This window comes from Emydura macquarii, unplaced genomic scaffold, assembly GCF_026122565.2.
Source record: "Emydura macquarii macquarii isolate MOO-44397 ecotype Brisbane River unplaced genomic scaffold, CSIRO-AGI_Emac_v2 contig_1027, whole genome shotgun sequence".
Lineage (NCBI taxonomy): Eukaryota > Metazoa > Chordata > Testudines > Chelidae > Emydura > Emydura macquarii.
This window is the reverse complement of record NW_027131164.1, coordinates 18,481,908-18,504,775: the sequence shown is the minus strand read 5'-3', so window position 1 is coordinate 18,504,775 and position 22,868 is coordinate 18,481,908. Positions and strand designations below refer to the sequence as shown.

At 41.5% G+C, this 22,868-nt stretch overlaps 1 protein-coding gene across 3 annotated transcripts in view; it reads right to left on the bottom strand.

The window, feature by feature from the left end:
- PXDN (peroxidasin) overlaps positions 1–22,868 on the bottom strand; it is a 141,409-nt gene that overhangs the window by 41,102 nt on the left and 77,439 nt on the right. For all 3 annotated transcript variants that reach the window (XM_067544836.1, XM_067544834.1, XM_067544835.1), the window contains 7 exons: positions 18,740–18,909; positions 16,817–17,089; positions 15,247–15,363; positions 13,628–13,786; positions 8,059–8,171; positions 4,905–5,061; positions 200–308 (listed from right to left, as the gene is read on the bottom strand). In XM_067544836.1, coding sequence (XP_067400937.1) covers positions 200–308; positions 4,905–5,061; positions 8,059–8,171; positions 13,628–13,786; positions 15,247–15,363; positions 16,817–17,089; positions 18,740–18,909 — 1,098 coding nt within the window. The remainder of the gene's footprint in view (positions 1–199; positions 309–4,904; positions 5,062–8,058; positions 8,172–13,627; positions 13,787–15,246; positions 15,364–16,816; positions 17,090–18,739; positions 18,910–22,868) is intronic.

Below are 22,868 nucleotides of genomic sequence, written 5' to 3'. Positions count from 1 at the left end.
AGCTCTTTCTTGCTAAATTGCTAGAATTCCAAAAACTAACCAGATGTTAAAGTTTGTTACTTAAAACCATTACATTGTCTCATCTTTCAGATGTGTAATAGTACTATAGTCAAATAGGTTTACTGATTGTAGCATTTCTTTTAGTATATTCAAAATTAATTTTGACTTCCCCATCAAAAAAACCCAAAGTACATGATACCTGTCAAACAAATGTGTACGTGTTGAATTTATAGCTCTGTCAACGGTTGCAATTGCTTCAACAATTGATGTTGCTACAAATGGATCTCCATTTCGACTGACATTAGGAACTAGAAAAACATGAAGTTGCATATTATTACAAAAATTACTGCACACAAAAAAAGTTACTTATACAAAGCAATGTCTAGACACGACATCATTTCAGCTTCACATTTCCTTAAATTTTACTTCCTCCAAATTTAAAATTACTAATCATTTGGGAACTCTATTAAAACACATTTACATCACTGCAGAATTAAGTTTCGTTTTTAAATGCAAGTTAAAAATAACTGTTCAGTTAAAATGAAGCTGCCATAAAAATAAAAGTTTGTGAAAAACAATTAAAACTATGTAATAGCTGTTAAGTAGTCTTACAATTGTTACACAAACATGACCAAAGCAAAAAATAAATGTAAAGTGAAGTCTGTATTCTAGCGCAGCTTCTGCTTCTGGTGCAGCATGTAAGCACCTTAGAAGTGTTTGCAACCAAAAGCCTAACAGCATCCACTAAAGTCTATGGAAACATTCCCATTGACTTCAATTGGATCAGAGCCCAAGCGTATAGATGTAAGTGGAGAACATGAACACTACAGTCAAAGCCCCATATTTACAGGCTTCATTTTTTTCTTTTAGAACATGTATTGCTGTATTACATAAGTTCAAAGAAGCTTTTCAAAAAAAGCTGTTTCCCCTCCCCCCCCAAAAAGAGGCTCCCAAGTAGCTACCGGTGTGTTCATAGTTATCATCTTGGGCTCTCCCTAGAAAGTGAGAGAGACCACTTTTGGGGGCTTAATATCTTTGTTTTATTTTGAGCATTATGTAGCCTCAGAAAAGTGGCTCAAAGAACACATACAAATCATCATAAATCTAGCAATGCAAGAATTCACACATGAGTTGGCCCTTTATATGAAAGGTCATGGCCATGGTTATGAAAGGTTTGGTCAGCAACTGCTGCTGTTGAGGTGCAGCTGGGTCCATACAATCTACCCCTTAGTGCCTCTCATCTATCCTGTGTCAGGGGGTCACCAGATCCAGTGGCAATACTGAAAGATTCCCCAGATAGACTTTAGGTAAAGTGACGTTGAGAGAAGAGAAGTGGAGGGGAAAGGAGGCAGATTTTAAATGGGTATATAATCTTTTATCATTACCTATCTCACAGGGTTTCTGTGAGGCTTAATATTTGCAAAGAGCATTGAAATCTTCAGATGAAGATTAGTGAAAAGTATTTCATTAATAAAGTAACAGCACTCTAACTTTTAATCTGAGACCATAGCCAACGTGCCAGAATGGGATGGGTAAATATACAAAGCCACCTTTAACTCTGAACGTCCTTGCTCTTGTTAGTTTAACATGAAACTTTTACTTTACTGTAATATTTTTGTCCAATGTATTTTTTTAAAACGCCCAACTCCCAGAGGAGTGGAGAGGGCCAGGAGATATGGAAGTGACTCGGGGAAAGGCAGCAAGGTACAGGGAATGGACCTTGGCTGCTGTGTAGAGGGCCCTTTAAGCTGGAACCTAAGGTAGAGGGTGGGCCCAGGCCCCCTGACAGCCACTGTGAGAGTGGCACTGTGAGGCAGTGAAACAAAAGACTGCCTGAGACTGCTGGACAGCAGGAACTTTGATATGCCTACCCCCTGGAAGGGGCAATCACACTAGTGACCTGGCTGGAGGGCTGAGTCACAAAGAGGGCATTATGGTTCCTGGAGCGAGAGAAGGGCTGCAGAGGAGAAACTGATGGGGTGTAATTGCTGGAAGTGGCGTTGGCTTGACTGAGCTAATCTCCAGAACTGCCAGGAGGTGGTGCTATCCAGTGGTGAGTAGAGCAACCGATGACAGGATCTTCTAAACAATAGAAGTAATGGTCGGACACTTTTGCATTATTTTACTTTTGTTTTAAATATTCGCTACCAATAATTCACTTTTCAGACTGATACAGTATGCAAATTTTCAATTTGAAGACTGAGAGTCTCAACATTTTCAAAAGGGAAAAAAAGATTTATGAGGTTCCTACAAAAGTAGCTCAAGCAACTAGGGTTTTTTGGTTTTTTTTTTGGTGTTTTAATCTTTAAAAGCGATTCAAATTTTTCAAATAATAGTTTTTTAAATTAATAAATTGTATCCTGCCTTAAATTTAATCCAGAGACTTAAAAAACTTGCAATAGGGGTAGGACACAATGGAGAAAGATCACCAAGACTACAGCCTTCCCCAGAAATGTCAATAAGACTGAGCCCTGTCTTTTTAATATAAAAATAGAATTTGCATATATTTAAGGATAGCTGACAAAACTTGAGCTCAGTTCAACAGAAATATTCAAAGGCATAAATCGGTTTTCTTGGCTTTTCTAATTCATCCATCACATTAGCATCCAGATGGCAAATACAAATTTAAGACTTTGACCATAAAGGATCCTATTGTCTTCTACTTCTAGCCTCATTCTCATACCCCACCCACCAAGAAATGATACCAGATTGCTCCTCAAGCTTTGTTTATGAGGGGAAGTTTGAAGAAAGATTTATTTACATCATGCTTCGAAAATGGTCAGGGACTTCAGTCTGAGGCCATGCGACATTGAAGTGAAGAGAATTTTGATGGCTATGGTTTTATGGATATTGTGACATAGGCAGGGCCACACAGAGGGTTTTTGGGAGCCTCAGGCAGAATCTGAAATTGAGACCCCCCCACCCTTCGGAAAAAAATTTACCACTGAAGGGAGGCCCCCAGAATTGGGTGGAGGGGGGGTTGGATAGTGACCCAGTCCCGCATCAGTGGCTCCTGTCCTTCAGTACTGGGCCCAGCTCCCTGCCTTGGGTGTTGCAATCTGGAGCAGATAATCACAGCTCCACTCAGGTTTGGCCTTGCCAACCCTCTGTCCTATCATGACGGGGCAGCCAGGCCAAATTTGACTGAGTGGTGCTGTGAACCCAGGTGCAACACCACTCAGTTTGAGAGCCATTTTAAACAGGGGGCTCTGAGCAACCTGTCCCTTTTGCACTCCCTCTCCCCCCACTATCCCCCCCCCCCCCCAGGTGGTCCTGGACATAGAAGAAGAATAACTGAGATTAAGTATCAGTTAAATATAATATAGTTCATATGGCATAATATTCTTCACTTCCAGTCCTAAATTATTGTGCAGTGCAGCCACATTTCACTGGATTCTCAGGTAGTGTAAGTGGCTTATACCTTGTTTTTTTCAGATGCTTAGGTAAAAAGTAGCAGTCCTTCCTTGTTCATGAGAAAACTGCAAGAGTTAACCATTGCTTTATCACCTCAAGCTTGGACTACTTCAATGGGTTTTATCTGAGGATATTATTCAGTACCACTGAAGAACTCTGTGGCTACTGCTTATTGGAACTGATCAGAATTAATACATTACATCTGCACTATGTGAATGACACTGGCTTCTTATTTGTTATGGTGCATTTCAAGGTTTTATTTGAGACCTGGCTAACTTAAGAAACTTTTTCTCTCTATGCATCATCATGGTGGCTGAGATCAGCTGACACCTTTGTAGACTGTCACTAGATTTGCATTCTTCATAACTGGAAGGAAAGGCTTTTCAGTAAAGGGCTCCCAATTCTGCCATTTGTGTCCTCTGGTGTTCTGACAGAGCTCAAATTTACTGACACTTATTTTTGGTAAAAAATTTGATTATGGATCACTGATGAAGCAGTACATGGGGGGAGAGGAGGCTCTGAACTGTCTAGTATACGAAATATCATTTTATGCACTGAATGTTTTTCATTTGACATGTGTCAGAGACCACAATCAGCACATTAAACAATTTATATAAAGTTAGCAAGAGAAATACAGAACTCAGACCAGGAAACAACCAATTTTTTAAAAGTATATATCCATTTTATATTACACAGATATCATGCCACCCTCTCGTAGATATAAATTCATTATTGAAAGGAAAAGTGCACAATATATTGTGTAAAATTGTATATTGTGTAAAATATATTGTGTAAAATGAAAAAAGTTTGAAGAAAAATAAAAAGTTTGTACAATCAGTAAGAAGAGCTTTGGGATTAGTCTATATGAATATAAGATTATGGAAGAGCTACAAACCTATTTTAGTAAACTCTCAGCCAGCACATTATTTTTATTTGTTTTTACCAAGTAATTTCTTCTTACACTGGCTTCTTATAAAACCATTCAGACTTTTAGGAATTCTTTATTTGTGGCAGCAAACTAGTTTCCCATTAGCCATGGTAGGTCTTCCTTTAAAAATCCCCAAAAATTGGTTGTCAAGTCATTCCCAAAGATCAGTTTGTGCATGTGACTAGTAAGTTCAGATAGAGTCAAACAATATCTCATGAGGAAACTAGTGCGGCCTCCTGCAGCCCAAAGCATTCTTTCAGACTCAGTCATGAATATGCTCCAAGCATGCTAAGCCATAAAGTCACATAAATGCATGAATATTAGAGATTTTGGCTGACTTATTCCCCAACGGCCAGATTCTGAACCTCTAACTCACATTGGTGAGCAGTTATTCACCTGAGTAGTCTCACTGAAATCAACACAATCACTTAGATAAGGAAGGAGTTCACAAGCTGGCCTTTTGTGTTGAAGCTGCATTTTTGTGCCTCTTAGGTTAAACAGTTAGCATAAATTGTATGAACAAACTCATATCTTGCTACTCATTATAATTTATAAATCTTACCATTAACACTTAGCACCATACTAACTGAGGAGTATCCTATGGTATTCCGGGCAACACATTCATATCGACCTTCATCAGCTGTTCCAACATCACGAATGGTAAGAAATCCCTCTGGACTAACATGAAACTTTCCACTTTCTGTTACCTGAACTCCATCCTGCATCAAAGCACAATGCTCAGTTATTCTGAATGTAACCTCTCTGGAAATTTTATTAGCATTTTAAGTTTTTAAGATTTTGAATCTATATTTCTTCCCCCCCCCCCCCCTTCTAGCAGTATGAACTTGTTCTGAGAACAGTAACAGTTTCTCTTTATTTCATACCAATTTTTATATGCCAAGTCAATCATTTAAATTACCCCAACAGAACTCCATTAAAAATCTTTGAGAAACGAATGATTTTTATAGTTTAGATAACAAAATTTAACAACAAGAAGCACAACTCACAGTACTGTACATTGCTACTGAGACAGGATGGTTTGTATTTAGAACACTATACTGAATGTATTTATTATGTCTGTAAACTTAAAAAAGGAGCACAAAATATCCTAACAATTATGTGCCCTTTCCATATGAAATATACGCCCAATAAATAATACAAGACCCTTTGGGGCTATATAATGTATGCTAGTGGGAACGGATTGAGTTCACTTGAATACAAATTCACATTCATAGTCACTTGAATACAATTCCGTGAAACTGAATGCTTTGGCAAATACTATTTATCCGCAGAGGAGGGAGAACAGAAACACTGCCACTGAGACTCCCTTCCCCTCTCTAATATTGGGGAAAAAGGAAATCCTAGTCACCTCTCACAGCAGTGGGACCCCGTAGCCCTTCTGTTGGCTCTTCCCCCTGCAACCTCCCCATCCATTCCACAGGGAAAGGAGAAGAATACTGCCAGCAATTCAACAGGAAGGTGGATTTAAGTATCCTCTCTGCTGGGTCCTGTGCCGTAGCTCTGAACACACTTCCCTATGTTCTGTGCCTTCCCAGAACATTATTGTTGCCTCTTGGCTGAGCAGTGGTTGACCTTAGGATCTTGCCACAGGTCAGTTTCCATTATTGGAGAGAAACTGATGTTAGGTGTATGTTCATTTGTTTAGTTCCACTATGTAGTGTTCTTATCTGCACTGGGTAAGGGAGTTCTGTTATTTTTAAACCAAAACAGCCTCAAATCTGCGTAGGCATCTCTGGAAACTTCAGCTTAGTCACCCTGAACAGCCACCAGAAACAGCTTCCTTCATCTCTGTCCCACCAGGGTGCCAATCATCCTCCCAAAAGCCAGCTGCTCCAGGCTGAGCTATCACTCTTTGGTCTGGAACCAGAAGAGCAGCAGCAGATTCACTTTCAGCAGATTCATCACATTGCCCTCTGCTGATCTACTACTGCTCAGCTGATTACCACAGAATGTACTTTTCAGTTTTTAGTCAATTTCAGAAATATCAGTGGTCATGTAGATTGGCTCCAAGGTTTTCAGATGTGCAGTCCTGTGTACTCTGAAACATAAAAATCATGGAAGACTCAAATTGCAGGGGAGTGTGAATACAGCAACAATGGCAGGACTCAGCAGAGGTGTTATTTTTTAATAAAGGGAAGGCTACTCGGCTCCTCAACCATCAGAAAGTGTGTATAGGGGTAGGGAGCAGGCAGAGTGGTGATGAAGGCTCCGTGGCTCTTGCCAAAATGAGATGGGGGAGCAGACACTGTTCCTGCATGTTGTACAGTGGATATGAAGCGAAAATAGTCAATCAAATTTTGAATAATGTATTTTTATTTTACAATGTACAGAAGTGCTTGCCACAAGAGTTCAAGAAAAAAATACAATACAAAATAATTAAAAAAATAGAAAAGCCAACCAACCCAGGCACACAATCAAGCACAGGTGGCAAAAGGCAAATCCATTAACTATCAGGAATGTCAACCAACAAAAGAAATCAATTCATTATTGATACAAAGAATGGGAACAAAACAATGTTAGAAGATACAGCTAATGAACAAAAACCAAAACCACAGAAACCCAAGAAAGTAAGGAGGCCAAAGAACTGTCAAATAAAGCAATCAAAATGCAGTGAGTCCTAACAAGAAGTGATACTCATCGCATCCACATGTTACGTATCTGCAGTCATTTACAAAAACCATTCTTTTGAAAACTGTGGCATGTAAGGACACTTATTATACAACAATTAAAAGAGTATTATAATGGTAAGCCAAATGAGGGGGATAAGAATCAAGGAAATTTAAGATTCATATTGGCGCTCTATTGTTAACCCATGCCACTGGACTTTTCTACAGTATAGCATGCTATACATGATCACCCACTGTTGTCAGATTCCTGCAATGGTTAAGATTAAAATGGAAATTGAAGACTCTGCCTGACTTTTCTTGCTTTTGCTAGTTTTCATTTGTTTAGCTTAATATCCTCTCTGTGTGAGTTTATTTCATTAAGGTACTTTCATTTACAGAAAACATTAGAAGGGTACAATTCAAAAACTTCACCACAAGCTACCAACCACTCTCCTGGTTGAAGCTACAGTACTGTCTAGGGCCTTTGCAATGCCAGCACAACTGCAAGCCGTCCCTATCCTATTCTTGATTTATACTTGTAATATGGCTGAAAGCGTGATTCTTAATTAACTTTTTCAGACCTGCACAAAATGAAATAGAAAAGCCTTTGCAATAACGTTGAATGTCCTTTTTTTGAAACTTTGCAAAGTGTGAATTTTAGGCAGGCCTGCACAGTTCTGGTATTGGAAGTGCTCCACAGGCCTGAGCAAACTCAGGCCTGATCTATCCCTAAAACTTAGATCATCCTAGGTATATAGCTCAGGGATGTGAAAAATTTCATTCCCTGTGCAATGTAGGTCGCCCTAATCACCACTGTAGATATAACATAAGAAGCGTAGTATTTCAGTGGCACAGCCACTGTGCAATAGCTGTGCACTGTAGCATAGACAAATTCTCAGCTTAGGTACCTACACTCTGAAACATCCTTGGCATCACAGATGCCTGAACCATTGATGTCATTTGAGGTAATGTATTTAGACACAGCAGAAGCAACAATCAGCCACAGCACACTTAATAAACCCTGATTTAGCTGTGGTGAAATCTGAAAAAGTCACTGCACTCTAAAGCATACTAACAAAGATTTATTACCTTATTCCATGTTATTACTGGCTCAGGCTCTCCTTGAGAACTGCATGGAATCTGAACATTTGTGCCAACTTCTACTGTCATATCACTTGGAACATTAGCAAACACAGGGGTAACTAAAAAGATGTTACATGGACACAATGAAAATGTATGAAAGTATTTTAAGTGTGTACAGTAAAGAAAATTACAAAGGCATATAGTTCAAAATCACATACAACAACTTAACAATGAATGTAGTAAGGGTTGTATATACTATCGTCTTTATTATGGAACTAAAAACGGAAAACCTTTTCAAATAAACTACTCATCCTATTATTTGCACACAAAACGTTCAGAATAAGAATTAGAGGTGGGTATTATTATCATAATACCACCTATTTCCCCAACACTTCTCATTATAAGAACCTCTTTCAGTTGCTTGTTACATAGCCAAACTTTACCCATTTGGCTGAAATTTTCCATTTTTCTCAGGCTGAATTATTATTATTTTTTTTTTTTTAAAGAATTTCATGCCCAATAGTGCAGCCATTGCCAAGAATGAAGCTAGGGAAAATATGTTGTTTTGCCTCTGTTAAAAAAACTAGGGCTCCTTGTCCCAGCAGACCTTTTTTGAATAGCTCTGGTGCCCCCATGCTTTGGGGCAGGGACTTGAAACTTGACAGGGGTATGCATGGCCTTTGTGTGAGAGATGTGCCTTTTGCTGGCCAATATGCCCAAATCTCTTTTAAAGTTATAAGACTTTTTAAAAAATTGCAAGTTCACATATGCTCTGCTGAGCCTTCTTAGATTTTAGCAGCTAAATTCCCCCCAAAATTCAATGCACTTTGAGAATGTTCCACCCAAGACGTGAACATGTGATTGCAGTATGGGCTGCTGCAGGCCATGCTGGGTCCAGGCACCAGAACTGAGAATTTGGAGACTCTCCCCTTTGCTTTTAATAGGCCCCTTGTTAGGCCTAGGCAGCATGGAGGAAGAAATGGAGTAATTTGAATGCACAGGGGACAAGAGCTGAACCTGTGTGAGTCATGGGAGAGTAGCCTGGGCTAAAGAGCCAGGTAAGGAGAGACTGATTGGAGATTGGCAGAGGGATGAGAGGGAAAATAGGACTGGAAATTAGACTTATGGGGGAAATTTGGTCAAAGTGGGCAAAAAGATTTGGTCTGTGGTTCGGGGAGGTGGGAGGGACTGGAATTAGCTGGACAAGATGACTATAAACCAAGGGGGAAGGGACTGAAAGATAGTAAGTGGATGAGAGACTGACACAGATGAGGAGCTGCTGTGGAGACTGAGAAAAGGACTGGCTGAGCAAGGACCAGTGGGGTGAGGGGGAAGAAGAGGAGGATAGACAGATCCAATAAGGAGCAAGTGTAGAAGGAGAAGTGGGACTGGCTGGACAAAGAGACTGGGACAAGGAGAGTGAGGGAGAGACACTAAGATGGAATGAGGAACACAGAAAGGGAGATTGGGACAGGAAGCTAGTAGGATGGGGAAAATGGATGACAGAGGAGGAGAGACACAACAGATGAGGAGCCAAGAACGTGGGGGGACAGTGAGCGGTTGGGACATGGACCTGGGCCATCAGGGAAGAGACTGGGACTCAACAGGGAGGTAGTACAAAGGGGTGAGACTAGAACTTGCTAGGCTAAAAGACTGGGCCTGTGATGAGAAGTCAGGTGAGTGGAGACTAGGACTGACTAATTGATGAGAATGGAACTGGGATGAGGAACCGGGGATGGGGAAAAGAGACAGGATTGGCATAGGTTGGAGGGGACAGGACACAAAGGGTCATGGTTAGGGGGGAATGGGCAGAAGAATCTGTACCTTCCCCACAGACATTGAAATGGAACTGAACGATTCCTGAATCTTCATTTCCTCTGCTATCAAATCTATGAAACACACTGGTAAAATGCTCCCTCCCCCTCTTGTCCATATAAAGGATGACAACTTACTCCTGCTGTCAGTTACTCCATTAGTTCAAGGATTAGAGATCTGTGTGGTGTACCTAAAGATTCCAACCTTGATGATGGCCAATATCAATGTCAATAGGATGCCCCATAATGGATTGTTTTGTCAATATGCTTTTTTTTTTTTTTTTAAAGCTAGGAATAACACACAAAAATATGTTAAAAGTTACAAAGTCAAGCACTCAAAAGGTAGGGGATTCCAGAATTTCAGTAGCCTGTGCAACCTTAATTCAGCTTCCTTGTTAGTACACATTATGACACAGCTAATGACATGATCACATACTATTTTTTTCCAAAGGATCCCTGCCTAATTCAGTGTATAGTGTGGACCAGATCTGGAAATAAACCCCGAGCTGTGTAATGAAGGTGACTAGTGGGTAGGATTCCTGCTTCATTTGTTGCAGACGTTGGAATGTGTATAGTGAATGAGGCAGGGGATTGCAGGATGAGAAAGGATGGTGTCATGGTTAAGGCAATTGAATGCTGTCCTGAAGAACTGGATACTATCCCTGCCTTTGTCACAATGTGTCTTACGTGATGCTGGGCAAATCACTTAAACCAAACTTAGAATCATAGAATATTAGGGTTGGAAGGGACCCCAGGAGGTCATTTAGTCCAACCCCCTGCTCAAAGCAAGATCAATCCCAACCAAATTATCCCAGCCAGGACTTTGTCAAGCTGGGCCTTAAAGATCTCTAAGGATAGAGATTCCACCACCTCCCTAGGTAACTCATTCTAGTGCTTCATCACCTTCTTAAGCTATGTCTACACTGACGTCGGCAAAGTCTCCGTCGTCAGATCGACTTCTCTGGGTCGACTGAGTGGTCAGTGAAGACCCACTCAGTCGATCCAGAAATCGATGTATTAAGACCACCCCCGCAAGTGGCGTAGCGCTGCGTTGACGGGAACATGGTTCCCGTCGGTGCAATGCAGTGAAGACGGTGCGCAGAACAGAAGCAGATAAGTCGACGGGAGTTACGCAAATTTTTTGCGTAGGTTGCGTAACTCCGGTCGACTGCTGCCGAATCTCCGACGTAAGTGTAGACAAGCCCCCAGTGAAAAAGTTTTTCCTAATATTCAACCTAGACCTCCTCCTCTGCAACTTGACAGAACAAGGAACAATGGTCTCATCTGCCACCACTGAGAACAGCTTAGCTCCATCCTCCCTTCTTACAGGTTGTCATTACCTGTGTGTTCCTCATTTTCTGGATGCCCATTTTAAGATCCTGAGATATGGTTTGCAGAAATGCTGAGGACTGGAATCAATGAGAGGTGTGCTTTCGGCATATAAAGTGGTATGTAATGCTAAGCACTCTGAAAAAAATCAAGTCCTAGGTGTCTCAAATTGGCATCCAAATTTAATGGATACTTTTGACTAACATCTCTGTACCAGTGTTCCTTATTTTCAAAATGGGAATAATAGTACTCCCTCATCTCACAGAGGTGTTGCGAAAATAAATTCGTTAATATTTGTGAAGCACTCAGATACTATTTTGATGAGCACCATAGAACAGCTCAGGAGGAAAGGAATAATTCTGTCTTCAGACCAGGGTATAAATAGCATTCAGAAATTAAGGCATGTGGCCACAATGAACAATGAGGTGAAAACAATATTTTAAATAACTTCTCATTAAGTGAGCACCAGGCATTCTGTGGCACAGGCAACTTTTTTTGTGTTTTTTTCTTAACTTTTGTGTGACTGACTTTGCAATCTTAATGTTCTTTTAACATAGTTTCTTGGATGAAATATTTTGTTTAAATTCAGGAACATTTAGCTTTAACTTTAATTATAAGTTTATTTAGTGAATATAATTTTCTAGTCCTGAGGCGTCTGTCTTTGTCCACTCTGAATCCTCAGTGAGGTCAGTGTTATTTTTAGCTGAAGTCAATGGGTATTTTCCCTGAGCAATGACTGAACTCAGTGAGATTAAGCATGTAATTCAAAAGCATTTTAAGTTAGTAATGTTACTTGAAACAATGATATGTCAACATAGAGGATCAAATACAAAACACAAACTAAAATGTTCCCATCTAATCCTTAGAGGCAGGTTATGTAGAGCCGTAAGAAAAAAGAAAAAGAAAAAAATCAAAGAAAGTGGACAACATTTTTCATGTTATTTGATTTTCTGTTTCTGGAATGATACTGAATAGAATGGGAAGGCCATCTTTCCTTTACCCTGGGAACAGAACATTTTGGGGTTCTGGCCACCAACACATCACATTAAAAACATAGCCTAATTAGTTACACATGGACAGCAGTCTTACAGGAAACACTCCCAGAAGACAGGCAAAATTTTCAAAACAAAAAAAATACCCTACAAAAGCTGAGGAAACAGTCATCCAAAGAGTAAACCTCTCTCCTCCATAGAAAAATAAATCAGAGAAGTGTCTCAAAAGACAGCAGCATTTTCTTCAAACAAAAGAAGTACTCTGATATAAATACTGGTCAGCTTCTGACCTTTTCATTTATTAAGCAAACTGTAAGGAAAACTGGAAACTAAAAATACACGTAGTCAGAATTTATGAACTAGGAATCTGGAATGAGCAGCAAAGTTTCCAACTGACAAAAAAAAGTCTTATTCTGTCAGACTGTGATCCAGCAAAGCACTTATACATATGCATAACTGTAAGCATGTGAGCATTCCTATTGATTTCAGTCAAGATCAGGGCCCTATTGCACTAGATGTTGAACATACAAAGATAACTGGGTTCCTTATCTTTGCTAACCACTAAATTATATGGTTGAATGCTGTCCTGAAGAATTGGATGCTATCCCTGCTTTTGCCACAATGTGTCTTATGTGATGCTGGGCAAATCACTTAAACCAAACTTAGAATCATAGAATATTAGGGTTGGAAGGGAACCCAGGAGGTCATGTAGTCCAACCCCAACCCATATGTCCAAAGTTAAGGGATGTATTTAAAGGATTTGCAGGATGAGCTTCTAAACTGTATCCCTGGCTCTGGCGCTGACTCGGTGTTGCTCTGAACATGACATTTTACCTCAGTTTATTCATCAATAGCAAGGGCATATAAATAGATTCTTACCTCATGGTATGGTGAGGGATAAAAGATACTATGAAAGTGCATTCAGACCCTATAGACAGACATGAATTCCACCTAGTGTATGCATCTATTAACAGACAATTTTTCTTCCTCTAAACTAAGTCTACACTTATGTTAAATTATTATTATTATTATTATTATTATGGCAGCACCCAGAGGCTCCAAGCAGGATCAGGGTTCTATTGTGCTCAGTGCTGAAGAAGACAGGCTCCCTGTCTTGAGAAGCTTATCTTTTGCTATCTAAATATTTGAATTCGATCATGATGAGAGTAAAAGAAGCAAAGTTAAAAGGTGCCTCTTAAAACACAGTTGTTTGACTCCAACAGAGACCTGATAAATATTAACTTCAATTTTCAAACATGGTTTCCAAGAGGAAAAGAATAAGTCAAGCATTCCAATGAATATTTATCATAAGTCTAAGACCCATATTTTTAAAGGTATTTAGTTGTTTAACTCTCATTGATATTCCCTCAATACCTGTTAAAATCTGGGCCTAAATGTACTTTTTCTAAATAGATACAATTATGGATATCGTGAACATACCTCTAGGTTGTACTGTTAGCTGTACAGCAGTTCTTTGGGATCCTATAATGTTGACGGCTTGACATTCATATTGGCCATGGTCATGTAGTGCAACTCTGGAAATCCTCAGTGTTCCAGATGACAGTACTAGATGTCTTCGATCTACAGACAGTTGGCTCCCTGAAACATAGCATTTGTTATTTACTAATTACAACCACGTAAAATAAAATAGTATCTATATGTCAGAGAGAAACCAGAGAAATTTAGAATTTGATAAAACCTATACAACTTTTTAAATAAAAAAGTAGAGGTTTCACAAAAGAAATTATTTGGAAAAATAATATTTTGAAACTACCAACTACTCCCCATAACACACACTATGGCAAGGTCTACAGTAGCAAATTAGGTCGGTATACCTACATCACTCAGGGGTGTGAAAAATCCTGAACGATGCAGTTAAGCCAACCCAACCCCTGGTATAGATTGTGCTAGAGAATTCTTCCATCAACCCAGCTACCGCATCTCAGAGAGGTGGAGTACCTATGCTGATGGGAGAAACTCTCCCATCTGCGTACATAGCATCTTCACTGAAGCACTACAGCGGCACCACAGCAGTGGCGCTTCAGTGAAGACTGCAGTGGTGATGCTGTAGCAGTTTCTGTGTAGATAACCCCTCATGTTCCTGACCTCCTCCACATCTACTTTTACAGCAGAAAACAAAGAAAAGCATGATATTCGCATCCAAGAAGCATCCACTCAATGAATCACCATAGGAAGGATGCAAATGAAGAGCACTGTTACTTTCATGTCATCACATAGGAAGAAAATTCACCATTCATCTCTTCTCTCTATCTCACCCACCTAACCCAAAGAAAACGTATACGCCCTCCAGAAACAGGATATACCAACATAACAGGAATGAAACAAAAGGCACCAAAATAAGGCTGAGTGCCAATCTTGTCCACCTCTTCTACCTTTCCACCACACACACTACTGTTCCTCCTTTGTGCCAACTGTATGGAACATTTGTTTGGAACCACCTTGAGGAATGGAGAAATTCATAGCCACCACTTACAACCTCCTGTGGGCTGCTTTTCCTGCTATAACCTCATCCTACCACCCCACTGGTATGTAGAGTAGATCTACTGACTGACCTAATGTCTACTATCATTTCTGTCACCCCTCTATATGGCTCAGCATCTTTACAGCCCCGTTCCAGTAAAGCAGTCCACTAGAGCAAATCCCTGTGCCCATGCCAAGTGACATCAACTCCAGTTTGAACCTCCATTTGGTCATTTATTTTGTCAATGTCTCTATGCAATGGGAAAGGTGTCAGTGGTAGTGGATTATATTTCAGGATCAGGGCCTAAATCTTTCATCTGCTCCACATGTTTGAAAAGAATATTTCTTATACAAACATTTTACTGATGGGAATAAAAGATTATCACTTTATATGTTTAACCAACTTAGATTTATGACTACAAAATCTTTTACATTAGCTGACCAACTTGACATCTTCAATCAGTAACAAAGAAGTTTTGAAGGCAATTATACAGCACACGTATACATATACATATTTTCTGTGATTCTAAAAGGGATATAGTATTTTAAAAGTTTTAAAAGGTAAGCCTCTAACAAACCTCCTTTAGTCCAGGCAATAACAGGCTGTGGATATCCTTGTGCTTCACAAGGGAAATCGACCGTGTGGCCCTCAATCACTACTTTGTCTTGAGGAGTGACAGTAAACTGAGGTACAGCTACAGGAGAGAGAAAAGAACATGTTTAAAAGCAATTGAAAGATGCACCATTGGTTGACGGTACTTATTTTCTATGTGGCTTGCCCAGTTCTGTGGGGAAAGGGATCCTGATAGCTATTTTAGACTGTAAGCTCTCTGGGGTATGAATTGTCTCTTACTATATATGAACAGCGCCTAGCACAATGGCCCTCTGATATCAATTGGAACCTCTAGGCATTACTGTATTACAAATAAATAATAAATCATCATCATAATAATAGATCCAATATATGATATATCTTAAGACTGGTATAATCAAGTAGGGAATGTTCTATGGATTCAAAATATCTTGGTTATTCTTCCTTCTTTAAAAAAATCCTCAATTAAATTATGAAGAAAACACAACATGATCACAACCAGCCTGAGCTGTTCTTTTCTGCTAACACACACGCAGTGCCTTTATACAAAAAAAAAAAAAACAGTGAATGGAGTATAGACCAGCGTCTACAGTAACATTGTGCCATTATCAATGAAAGCAGGCATTTGATCAGCTCTCAAAATACAATTCCATTATCTGATGGAAAACACATGAGGGCAATTTGTTTTCTAGAAATTAAAATATAATTATGTATTGATGGCATGGCTCTTGCTCTAAGGAGTTTACAATCTAAAAGAAAAAAATGGGAAAATACCAAAACTGATAAAGAACAAATTTAATTTGTTTTAAAGATATTAAAATCCTATGGAAAAATTTAACTGCCAGTATCACTTCCAGCTTTAAAGACTAGCGAGTAATAGCCTATGTACAAAATAAGTGTATTGCATATAGTGTTCCTGAAAATATTTTATATACTAGACTATTGGCAAATTGTGCTGAAAATAATTATGATTACAATAATTTGTCCTAATCTAATTGCCAGTTCACAGAAGAGATGTATAAATGATCAGGGCAATGGAGGGAATGATAGCTTCCATGCAACAAATCAGTCAAAAGGAAAATGATTAGGAAAGATGGATGACACAGAGCCACACTCAGAACTCCACATCAAGTACTACATGCGGGTATCTTAATCTTTAGACATGCCAGCTGCTGCAGAAAACATCTTGAGTCCCCACACAAACTGGACACTGACAGTGTCCATTCATGTGATTATATAAACAGACCAGCAGACAAAATCTTCAGCAGTAGACATTTCAAAACATGAATGGGGATATAAACATTTGTGTGTAATTCTTCCAAAGTTTTATTCTTAGATTAAAGGCCTGAGATTTTGACTCTCGCTGAAGTCAATGGCAAAATTCCATTGACTATATTAGGAGAAGGAGCAAGCTCCACAATGAAAATAATGCACTTATGGCTCAATTCATTTCGAACAGCTTAGAAAACAAACTAGAAATATGTTTGCTTTGAATGAATTTGTAGTAGTGAAAAATATAATTAAAAGAATGTCTTTCCTTGTTTAATATTACTTACCTTGCACTATGATGTAAGCAGTTGCATGAATATTATCTATACTGTTGGTTGCAAAACAGGTGTACTCGCCACTATCTTCCTGGTTCACATTTTGTATGTAAAGTCCTCCTGAAGAAGTGATTGTGATGCGAGGATCATTGGGTAAAGGGGTTCTGTCGCCTTTTGTCCATGTGATCCGTGGTTGGGGGTGACCAGTTGCACTGCATTCCAAAGTAACACTTTCCCCAACTAATACTTCTGTATTTTGAGGGTGGATCACAAAACTTGGCCTGGCTGTCAGAAGAGAACCATGCTTAAATGTGGCTTTCACCTAATATAATACTTATTTGCCTGAATATTTGGAAGGGGCTGATATATCTGCTTTCAGTTTTTTCTTAAATAGATCTGTTCTGATATACTTCTATTCCTTATTGCTAATGTAAACTCTGCTTAGCTATAAAGGGGTGGTGACAACTTGTTTTGTTTTTAAATCCATTTGCAGATGCCTATAAAACAGGCTAGAAGAAAAACCCTTATAAAATTGTTTTTAAGAAATTTATGAAAAAATATCAGAGCATAAACCACACTTCAGATAATCTGTTGCTGTTTATAAGGGTCTTTTCACCAAGAAAGAAACTGATCAAACTGACTATTCACAAAGTGCTGTTTAATGAACAAAAAGGTTTTAAAAAAAAAAAAAAAAAAAGGATAAACATGGTTTTTTAAATAACTTCTTTCAATAATAGCAATCTTAAGTGTAATTTGTGACTAAAGTAGGTACAGCATTTTCAGGAATGTCATTTTTAAGTTGCTGATGTCCCTTTAAACATATGTAATGCATTTTCAGAAAATTGTTTTTAAAACAATTCTGTGGGTGAAGTTAGTGCTCAAATACGAAGCACAGGCAAGACTCTGATATAGTGCAGGAAGCTGTTATACGACAGTATTGTTTTGGCTTCTGTGCAATGCATCTCCAATGCATCTCATTATTGACCTGAACCACTTTTGTTATTCTCCATCCTGGGCGCTTCTTGAACAGAAACCAAAAACTGTGTGATGACTTAGTCTTGCCATAAGTGCGGGAGACTGGATTAGATGACCTCTCAAGGTCCCTTCCAGTCCCATGATTCTATGACTTTGTAATGTGACAAAATAACTCATTAAGCAGGACATGCAAGTGAATGAGGACAGACACAGCGATGGATTTAAATGTTAGGCCACAATTTCATTAAACTTAACATGGAGGAAGGATGCTATGTTCCATCTCCCTGTACCACCCATTGAAGTGAGCCCAGGTCCAGTGCAGGGTTTACAGGGCTCCTATCATGTAGCCATAAGTCAGGTTAGACTCTCCGTCTCCACTACCCACCCCTAAAATGGGCAGCTGAAATGGGGCAAGAGGCTTGGGAAGCCCTGGGCAAAGTTTTAAATGAATAATCGTGGGGAGCAAAGAGCCAATTGGCTCCCATTTCCCTCTGTCTGGACAATGAGTGGCGGAGTGCCCATGGGAAGAAGGGTCCTATGCCTGCACAGACTCCCCCTTTCATTCTAAACCTATCCAGCACCTTGCAGATCCAATCAAGTCTCTCAACATTAAGTCAGATGGGTGGCATTTTTATTTTTGTTTTGAGCATCTGAACTCAGGTCTCTAAAGATCAGTACACTGAACAACAGCACTGTTTAATTCTCTTCTTCCTTCCCTCATATACCTCTAGATAATCTATATTACTATTCTGATTAAAGAGTACAATAAAATTACTAATATTGGGTTGATAATTTCTATGATTGCAATAACTGGATTGTGATGTGAATGAAATTGAAAAGATGCACAGGAAGTATAAACCTGCAGTTAATGTACAAAAGCAAATGTACTTCATTACGAAAGTGATCTTCTCATAAAAAAAAAAAAAAGAAAAAAAAATTCTATATCTGAAATCTATTTACCTGGTGACCCAAAGTACCTAAGAGTAACTTCTTGAGTTTTCACTTCTCCTGCCACATTTTTTGCCATGCACTGGTAAATACCCTGGTCTGTCTCTTGAGTATTCTGAATCATCAGAGTGCCATCATCTAGCAAGTTTAGACGGGAATCTGCTTTCATGCTGAGTTCATTACTGTAAAGACAGAAATCTGCTGGACTAAAACTTTTAAATCAAAAGCCCAGAAAACATCAAAAATAAAAGTGCTAAATGTATTAACAAACATAATCCACAAATCTTTAGCATCTTAAGTTTAGTGGTAAGTGTAATAATAGAACCTTTAGTCTTACTGTAGGAAGGCGCAGTGGCCTTCCTCTGAGCCTGGGCCCGCGGAAGGGCCGCAAGCACCCAATCAGGTCCTACACAGGCCGGCAGCCCGGTCTGCCCGGAAACCGGACAGCTGGGCTCCGATAGGCCCGGCCGGTCGGCCAACCCGGCAGCAGGAGGGCGGGGCCTCAGGGAGGACGGCAGCCATAAAAAGCAGGCCCCGTAGCTCAGAAGGAGGAAGGCAGCTGACGGAGGCAGACGCGCTGTCTCGCCGGCTGCAGCGAAGGGCCGAACCACGCCAGGCCTCCGCCTCAGATAAGCCTCTCCCGGCCTTGAGGCACCAGGAGCGACACCGGAAGCCCACCTCGAAGGCCTGGGTCGGGCCCCCGGGCTCCCTGGACTGGCCGAGGCCTGCAGGCCCGAAGCGCTGGGCCCAGCCTCGGGGCCGCAGCGGCTGGGACAAGCTCCCTGAACCAGAGAGCTGGGAGTTCCGCCCTGAAGCCGATTCGGACTTGGAGGAGCTGCCGGACGCCCAATCCTTGGAGGCAGGATCGGACCTGGAGGAGTTGCCGGAGGCTGAACCATACCCCCAGCCCTGCGATCTGGAGGAGCTGCCCCTCACTGAGGAGCTTCCCAATCTACCTCCCGTGGACGCAGAAGGACTGACTGGCCTACCCCGTGCGGTGTACCCCAACGACCCGGAGGAACCGACGGACACAGGTACCGGGGAACCCAGGGAGGAAGGAGCCCAGGGACAGCCAGAGGCGTGGCTGTGCTAGGGGTAACGCCCAGTCGGCGTGTTGCGGCAGGAGCCCCACCGACTGAGTGGCAACACCAGTGCCACTGCTAGGGCCCCGGGCTGGGACGCAGTGGAGTTGGGTGGGCCTGCGTCCCTCTCCCCACCCCCCACCCCCGATCTTTGCCAACCCCCAAAGGGGGAATAGCCTCTACTGCCCGCTGGACTCGAGCTCACTGCTCCTAGCGCCCGCCCTGCCCGAGGGCCGGGGGCGAAAGACTCCTTGCTCGCCCGCCCTGCCCGAGGGCCGGGGGCGAAAGACTCCTTGCTCGCCCGCCCTGCCCGAGGGCCGGGGGCGAAAGACTCCTTGCTCGCCTGCCCTGCCCGAGGGCCGAGGGCGAAAGACTGTAATACTAACATTCCCCGGTTGCATAGGAAGGCGCAGTGGCCTTCCGCCGAGCCTGGGCCCGCGGAAGGGCTGCCAGGACTGGACCGGGCAGGAGCCTGTCCTACACTTACATTAATAAAAAGCAGCAGAGATGAAAACGAAACAGTGTACCATTTTAAAAAATGTAATCATTCTGACTTCAGAACTGAAAAGCTAAACTAATCTTAGAAGTGTAAATTTTTATACAGTTTTGGGAAATAAGAGTGAGTGAGTTACATACACACATTTCCATTTTTTATTCAGGATGTACATTGTTCTCATTGCCAAACAAGTCTAAATGTCTCATATGGCAGAACACTATCAGTGAGATTTTGCAATATGCCTCTAAGAAGATCAGCACAGAATTCACAGCCCAGAAGAATGGGGAACTAGCAAGCCTTTAAGAGTGTGTCTACACTGCAATTAAAAATGGCTGGCCCATGCCAGCTGACTTGGACTAAGGTGTTGTTTAATTGCAGTGCAAACATTCAGTTACAGCCCGAGCTGTGGCCCTTGTAGTCTGGGCCCTTTAGCCTCAGTCAGCTGACACAAGACACCCGTAGGTTTTTAATTGTAGTGTAGACATACCCACAGACACTTTTACACCTTCCTGGTCCTGGGCTACCCTGGGTACTGGAGAGGCCCCTGGCATAACTTAGGTGGGCCTGTCTAAGTTACGGCAACTTCTCCAGGCAGTCGAATTCACCACAGTCCTGCCCAGGGTCTCTACAGCAGTGTTTGCTGCAACCCCATCCTGGCCACCGACCCTTCTGACCCCAACCCAACCATGCACTTCCTCTACACCACAGCTAGGAAAGCATGTCATCAAAAGGCAGCCTTATAGCTCTCTTCTTCAGTGCCTGAACTGGGGTACTGTTCCGCAGATGGAATTAGAGCTGTTAGGGCAGTTTTATGCCACTCTAGCCCCTTTACTTGGTGTTATGGGGCAAAGCAGGTGTGAGGATCTCACCTATTGTGTGTTGTTCTTAGGATGCAAGTCCCATCATTTCTATCTTTCACAGTGCTATGAAGCTGGCTAAACTGATCATCATCTCTAACGGAAATGCACACACATTCAACTATCTTTGCAAGGAGCTTTACTCTCAAATCATCCTCCATCCAGCCAGGATACAAGCCAGTGTCAATAAACCCACTTCTTTAAACGTTTTCATATGTAGATTTTGAATACATGCTTTTGTTGATTATAAAAAAAATGATGTTTTCAGTGCTGAGATTTTAAAGTGAGGTTTTTAAAAAAAGAATCTATAAAATATTTTACCATCTCATGTTTAAAAGTAACTCTCAAGTTTTCTCTTTGATTTGTTAAAGTAACATTATTGCAGGATGGAAATTGATCTTGTCTATATTGCACAGGGTCCCCAAACAGATATCATATAGGATGTAATGAAACAATGGGTGCACTTGGACAAAATGCACCACCACCTGCTACACCTGCAAAAAAACTGTTTACCTACCTTTCATAACCGTTGTTCTTCGAGATGTGTTGCTCATGTCCACTCCAAGTAGGTGCACGTGAACCGCGTGCACAGTCGTCGGAAGATTTTTCCCCCAGTGGTACCCATCAGGTTGGTGCAGGCACCCCCTGGAGTGGCAATCTCATGGCATTGCATATAGGGCCCTACTGACCCACCGCCTCCTCGGTTCCTTCTTGCCGCTTGGCTCTGACAAGAGGGGTAGGTGGGTGGAACACAAGCAACACATCTCGAAGAACAACAGTTACGAAAGGTAGGTAACCAGTTTTCCTTCTTCGAGTGCTTGCTCATGTCGATTCCAAGTAGGTGACTTCCAAGCTAACCCTAAGAGGAGGGGTTGGATCTCATGAGATTGCTGACTAAAGCACCACTCTGCCAAATGCTGCATCATCTCTAGCTAGTTGGGTAATGGCATCGTGTGATGTGAACGTGCGGATGGAAGACCACGTTGCAGCTCTACAGATCTCTTGCATGGGGATTTGTGCCAAGAATACCGCAGAGGATGCCTATGCCCTGGTAGAATGCGCTGTCAGGGCTGGGGCTGGAACCTTAACCAGGTCATAGCAAGAAACTGATCAAACTGACTATTCACAAAGTGCTGTTTAATGAAGTTGTACCTGCTAAGAATCACCTGCTGGTTGGAGATACACAGCTGGAGCCTGCTGGTGGAATGGACCTTCCTCCCAAATAAGTCCAGTCTTTTGGGCCCTTTTGACTTGGGCGTGGGGCCCTGGTGGTCTTCTTTCTCGTTCGTCACAGATACTACCAGTGAACCTGACTGCAGATGAGTAAACAGGTACTCATATTCCTTGGATGGTGCAAAATATTTTCTCTCTATCCCCTTCGCCACGGGGGGAATCGAGGCAGGGATTTGCCACAGGTTTTCATTGTGGTCTGGATTGTCTTTGTCAGTGTCAGGATATCCACCAGTGGATCCACTGACTCTCTGACCTCCTCTGCTTGCAGCCCCAAGTTCTGGGCCACCCGTCTCAGGAGCTCTTGGTGAGCTCTGCTGTCCACAGGGATGTGGGTAGCGGTTGATCCGGCCACTGCTTCATCCGGGAGGAAGAGTACGAGGCCCTTGATATGATGTCAGCCTCTTCATTGTCCTGATCAGCAGGGTCCTCCCCATTTGGTGTCCTCTTGTCTGCTTCAGGACACTCGCCGGTGC